At 40.9% G+C, this 6,518-nt stretch overlaps 1 protein-coding gene across 1 annotated transcript; it reads left to right on the top strand.

The window, feature by feature from the left end:
* Positions 1-296: 296 nt before the first annotated feature.
* Positions 297-2,083, top strand: LOC131238731 (extracellular ribonuclease LE-like). The gene is made up of 4 exons (XM_058236339.1): positions 297-400; positions 876-1,031; positions 1,305-1,497; positions 1,597-2,083. Exons 1-4 carry the CDS (start codon positions 305-307, stop codon positions 1,890-1,892), a joined length of 741 nt encoding a protein of 246 aa, XP_058092322.1. The 5' UTR covers positions 297-304; the 3' UTR covers positions 1,893-2,083.
* The last annotated feature ends 4,435 nt before the right edge of the window (positions 2,084-6,518 follow it).

The following is a 6,518-nucleotide window of genomic DNA, read 5'->3' as shown; positions in this document are numbered from 1 at the left end:
AAAGTGACCGACATAGTTATTTACATGAAGTATGCAACCATTTTTCTGTTTTGATTGAAGTATTTTCCCAGTGATAAGATATTGTGAAGATCATGTGTCGTGGAAGAGCGCGTCCAAAGTCCACAGATTTCCTAAGACATGTGGCTTGACCAAGAAGCCGCCGCTTTCCAATTTCAGAAATATATATCCCACGTGAATTGGGAAGTCATGCCCACGAGCTTCCCAAGTTAACCTGACTTCACCTCCTATAAATATGCTACATGTGGCGATTGTTACATCAAAATATTCGATCCCTGTTACTTCAATGGCCTACCACACTCTAACTGCGCTTCTGGCTCTATTGCTATCTGTCACCACCATTGCTGTTAAGGATGTTGATTTCAACTCCCTCGTACTCATGGTACTGTCCTCTCTCTCTCTCTCTCTCTCTCTCTCTCGGGACATGGGTCAGTGGGTCTGGCTGGGTTTGGTCTATTTGTCAGGAGGAACCTGAAGTAATTACAGGAAAAATTGCAATGACGTCTTTTCAAGTGCATGCATAAAAGGAAATCTTATTGAACAGTTGGCACCTTCCGTGCAATCCAAACAGTGGAAAGCAAATTCATTCTCTTGCTTAGATTGCAGCATGTAAAGACCGCATTGCTCAAAATGATATTGAAGAATTACTTCGAATGGTCACCTTGTATCTTCTGCCAGTTAAAAATCAGTAGAGCTAAGACCTAATATTTGGTCTTGGGGTGGCCCATGGGTTTAAATTCTAGACAGATGGGTTAATCTCGTGCTGTAGTTCATGCACCAGGAGAGTTTCAATAAAAGATAAAAATAAAAATAAAACTAGAATTTTAACATGGATAGCATGGCATGGTCATTTGCAGTGGCCCGGATCGTATTGCAAGCAAACCAGCGATGGGTGTTGCCTCCCGAAGACGGGTAAACCAGAACTCGACTTCTTCGTCAGTGGTTTGTTTCCCTACTCTAAGGATGGAACCGCTCTCACACAGTGCAAGAAGAGCCGATTCTACATCAATGAGGTTCTTTCTGCATTTTATGTTTCAAACTATATATATTACTCCAAACTTTCAGTGTAAGCCAACTTTGTTTCATGGAGAGTACCTCCAGTTTCTATATATGATGGTGGATCACACACATTGTAACATTTTTCATGTTGGTGGTCCCCACACGTGACAACTGTAAATGCTTGCACTGGAAATTCAGTGTAAAAGATTTGATGGTCATGATCTCATTTCTTGGATGGGCTGATGAATTTCTTCATTTTCTGTGGCTGCAATGAAACATGGATACAGCTTGCTGATCTAACGGACGACTTACATAGCTATTGGCCCAGCATCGAGTGTCCAAGAAGTGACGGGCACAGCATGTGGAGGAATACATGGAAAACGTACGGTGTATGCACTGGCCTAAGTGAACATGACTACTTCAAGAAGGCGTTGGATCTTAGGGCTAAGATAGACATGCTCTCGATATTCAAGAGAAACGGTAACATCTTCATGTATCCCTAGCAACTAGAACTCATATACACCAACCGTTCGGTTGTAGTTCTTTCATAAGAAACTATCTCACTGATGGGATGTGTAGGTATTATCTCCACCGATGAAGCCAACTACAGCATTTCTGACGTGTTGAAAGCGATCACTAATGGGATTGGAGCAAATGCTGCGATCCAATGCAGTAAGAACGCCTGGGATGAGTCGATCATCTACAAGATCTACATGTGTGTGGACAAAGAGGCCACCAAAATCGTGCAATGCCCAGTACTGCCGACGTTCACATGCGCGGAACGTGTGGTTTTCGGTTCTTTCACCTATGACATGCTCAGCAATGTTACTAACGTAGCTACCAACCCAATCAAGATGAGGGTCTTCAATCAGTGATTTCTGTGGTTGTGATGGATTGTGTTTTGTGTTAAGCTAGTTTCATGTATTTGGCAACTATGGTCTTTTGTGTTGTATTGCGTGGATTGTAGTAGATTAGTGTAAGCTTCTTCTCTAGGTAATGCCATGAATAAGATGCTGTATTTGTACGGATTGTGATAGATAGGAATGCAAGTCTATGCATTTTCTTTTGTACCGGAGTCTGGAGCTGCACGTTTCCATGCAGCATACGTGTTAACTTGGAAAGTGTGTGGTAATCTGGGTCGTGCATCATATGGGCCATCCCTTACCCAAACCGTCCACTTTCTCTGTACACGTGATTACCTGATTAAAGGACCGTCCTGATCTTCTTCATCTTCTTTATTCTTTTTTCTTTTTTTAATAAGTTTGTCACGTGTGATGTGCTTAAAGGAGCTTGTTCTAGCTAGCTAATCTCTATTTCATGGACTCAGATGCGTACTGAGTAACTCATAACGATATAACACCCAGATAAATAGCTCAACTGGCAGACTGAGTGGATATACCTCGTTTAAAAACTTGAGGTCCTGGTATCTATCCCTAGTGGGGGTGGCTAACATGGAGTGTGTGTACTGACATGGGTGGGTACTAACAAGCTAACCCAAAAAAAAAAAAAAAAACTCATAACGATATAGCGTGATGAGAAAACTCTGTGGTGCCCACCGTTATGTGTCCTATCCACACCGTCCATCATTTTTTGCAGCTTATTTTAGGGGCATGAGCCCAAAATTGAAGCATATCAAAAGCTCAAGTGGACCATACCATAGGAAATAGTGGGATTTATGACGTTCCACCGTTGAAACCTTCATAGTGCCCACAGTGATGTTTATTTGTCATCCAACAGGTTCAGGTCAGACATACATGGATTCCATGAAGGGAAAACACGAAAATATCAGCTTATCCAAAACTTACGTGGGCCCCAGGAAGTTTTCAGCCGTAGGTGTTCCATGCGCATTCTTTCCTGAGGTGTGATCCACTTGAGCTTTGGACAAGCTTCAATTTTGGGATATTTCCCCGAATGAGCTGGTAAAATGGATGGACAGCGTGGATAAACATATAGAACACTGTGGGTCCCACAGAGTTTACTCAGTACGCAATCCCCGTCCCTCTTTCATTCGCGTTGTCTGTGTCAAGACGCAGGATTGCAGGCATGCATCGCCCTAGGGCCAATATTCCCAGATAGTCCAATATTGATCTGAAACATCCAACTCCACAAATCAGTGGTCGGGATCATCCTTTCAGTGCGATTTTTGGTCATACACCATTCATAATAGAACACAATAATGTAGGCGATTCCGATGGTCCGAGCATATTGGAATGTGGGCCTCCCAAGGGCGATAGATGCTGGTGATATATCTCAATGAATTTTCAATTGCATCGTGTTTTTGAAAAAGATAAATTTATGATAGATGCCTTGTACGTGGGGCGTGGATTAAGTAATACCCCGCCTGTTCCGAGCTCGGGACAGGCAGAGGCTGCGAGGGCCACTGAGGGGCCACCATGATTTACGAGTCTTATCCACACCATCCATCCATATTTCCATATCATTTTAAATGGTTAAACCAAAAATAAGGCAGATCTAAATCTCAAGTGGACCACACCATAGGAAGCAGCAGTAATGAGGATGCCCACCACTGAAACCTTCTTAGGGTCGACTGTGTCAATTATTTTCCATCCAACCTGTTGATATGGTCATATACAATTGGATAAGGCGAAAAAACAAATATTGTCTCGATCCAAAACTTCATTGGTCCCTAAGAAAATTTCAACTGTAGGAATTTAATTCCCACTGTGTGGTCCATTTGGGCATTGGATATTCGTTATTTTTGCCTTCATAATTTAAAATGATACATAAAAATGGATGAACGGTGTGGATAAAGTTCATATATCACAGTGGCCCCTCAGTTGCCCTAGGAGCCTCCGCCTGTTACCTAATCCGCGCCCTTGCATGTGGATGCCGCGCTAGCATTCCATAGGAGCTTTTCTTGTTGGTGGCTGAAATGCATAAAAGTGAGGGGCCAGCTTTAATTTCGTCCATCAGACTACTTTGGGTGCCATTAAATATAAATGATTTGGTAGGAGGTTTTTTTATTTTTATTTTTATGTATATGAGAAGTTGGGTTAAGCTATCTTATTCATGTATAGCCCGTTTGGGGGTTTAGGCAGGGCCTTGCCCAATTAGGTATATTAATTTTTATTTATTTATGTACTGGCATCCATGACCTTTTTGCTAAAATGAGAAAACGGAAAAAAGACTGACGGATATTTCACTTCAACCATCTAATAAATTATGTCCATGGACTTGATAGTTGCATGATCAAACAAGTCTAATTGTTTTTTATATATTTAAACTAGAACACATAATTTGGCAAGTATAATCTGAATTATTAATGTTCTACATGTAAGTTTTTCATTGCCTAAGTATCATCCATCACACTCGGCCAGAGTTAGCAAGTATTCCTCATGCATGTAGATGTGTTTGTGACTTCAATAGAATTTTATTTAAAAAAAAAAAAACGAAAAACAAAAGGAGAAGAAGAAGATGTGTTTGTGACAGAGTGCATGCAAGTGTATATGTTTGCAATTTGTAATCTACAAAGAAAAATGCCTGAGCACCTTGTTCCAGGAACTATTGGGGCTACTTTCTCTAGCATTGGGAATCAACTTCACATGCATTAATTCCACGCCATCTAGCAGGTATGACACTCCTTATTTTGCCTCGATTCCAAAAATCATGATGATTCAGCCCAAAAAAGTGTACCTAAAACTTATAAAATAATCATGTGGTATGGTCCACCTGAGTATAGGAATACTCTGAATTTGAATTTTCGATAACTTTTTCATCTTGATGAGACACATCATGATCATATGAATGAATTGAATGGCATATGAACACTATGGTGGGCCTTATATAAAAGTAATGGTGGGTGTTATGGGTAAAATTAGACTGAGCAAATAACTAGAATGAGATATAAACGACAAGGCAAGCAGTTCGAATGAGGAGGTCAGGTAAGCTTGGCCTCACCCACTGAATATGACCTCCGCAATCAACTCAAGCACCAATCATAAGCAGTGATCTCAATTGCTTATCTAGTATTTCACAGCCGCGACCAAGCAACGATTGCAAGTACCGACCTGACCCTGATTAGAGGCCTTAACCTTAAAGCTCGGCTTAGACCATGATCGACAATTAAGCTCGGTCTGCAGGACCTCGACCAATACGACTCAGAGGTCGGCCTTGGCTATCGACCACGACCTCCTCAAATGCCGACCACTGAGAGATATCTCATTCGTATATGAAAATGATTACCTCCCCGAGATCTTCGCCAAGAATCACGATGAGGATAGCATCATATACTTAAAGGAAGATTTCTCGTGTGATATGCATCTACACGGTAGATTCATTATCATATATGGAAGATGTCTCAAAAGGATATAAATAAGAGACCTACCTATAGTGAAAGGTATATATGCACTGTTAACCTAATTCGATTAGACTCGACTTACGTGTCAAAGGGTCCCTAGCTACAAATAAGGCCCCCATTTTCACTTGATTTTGTAGGTACACGATAGTCTAGTAAGGAATACCAAATTTCAACATCCACAATAGGCACTCCATCCTAATTGTTTCTTATGCAGTGGCCTACCTAGGGTTTTGGATTTATCATGATTATTGAGTTCAATGACATGTGGATGGACTGCAAGGATCTCATGAAAGTTCCACCCTTCGGGCTCTAGGATTGTGAAAGTAAACCAACAAGTACATAGCACCGGAAATAGTGTGAATTGAACATCTACCACCGAAAATTTCATAGGAGCCACAAAAGTTTTAAATCAATATGATATTTGTTTTTTCACTTCATCCATGTTGTTTTGATATTATGAACAGGTTGGATGACAAATAAACATCATTGTGGGCCATAGAAAGGTTTCATTGGTGGAATCATTATTCCCACGGTTTCTGTGGTATGGTCCACTTGAGCTTTAGATATACCTAAATTTTGAGCTCAACCACTAAAATGATCTGAAAACATGGATGGGCAAAGTGGATAAGACAAATACATTCACGGTGGGCCCAACTGAGTTTACTCAGTACGATAAGAGCACACTGAGTAACTCAGTACGCAATCCAATTTCTGAGCAATATCATAGTTGGGGACGTGGATTTCCTGCCCAAGCCTTTCCCATGAAGTTCCTGTGCAAGGATGCTGGGTGGGGCCCACCTCGATGTTTTTGAGAAATCCACCTCGTCCATTAGTTTTTATAAATCAATTTAGGACATACAATTGAAAATTAAGTGTATCCAACACTCAAATGGGCCACACGAGAGGAAACAGTGGGCATTCAGTAAGAACCATTGAAGCATTCTCATGGCCATAAAACTTTTGTATCAGGCTAGATTTTTTGTGTTTTCATTTCATCCCATTGGGAATGACTTTATAAAAGGTTTGGATGGCATATCAACATCAAAGTGGAGCTTAGGAAGGTTTCAACTGCATGAATTTCTTTCCCAAATGTTCCCTCTCATGTGACCCACTTGAGTTTTGTATCCTCCTAATTTTCGGTAAAACAGCCTAAATTTAGTTCTCAAAACGGATGGACGGAATG

Source organism: Magnolia sinica, chromosome 3 (genome assembly GCF_029962835.1).
Source record: "Magnolia sinica isolate HGM2019 chromosome 3, MsV1, whole genome shotgun sequence".
NCBI lineage: Eukaryota > Viridiplantae > Streptophyta > Magnoliopsida > Magnoliales > Magnoliaceae > Magnolia > Magnolia sinica.
This window is presented reverse-complemented; position numbering and strand designations above follow the sequence as displayed.

Excerpts from the sequence above, each read along its gene's own strand:
- LOC131238731 (XM_058236339.1), top strand. The coding sequence starts at position 305 with ATGGCCTACCACACTCTAACTGCGCTTCTGGCTCTATTGCTATCTGTC. Across the intron at positions 401-875 it reads TCAACTCCCTCGTACTCATG|TGGCCCGGATCGTATTGCAA; the intron begins GTACTGTCCTCT and ends GGTCATTTGCAG. Across the intron at positions 1,032-1,304 it reads GCCGATTCTACATCAATGAG|CTTGCTGATCTAACGGACGA; the intron begins GTTCTTTCTGCA and ends ACATGGATACAG.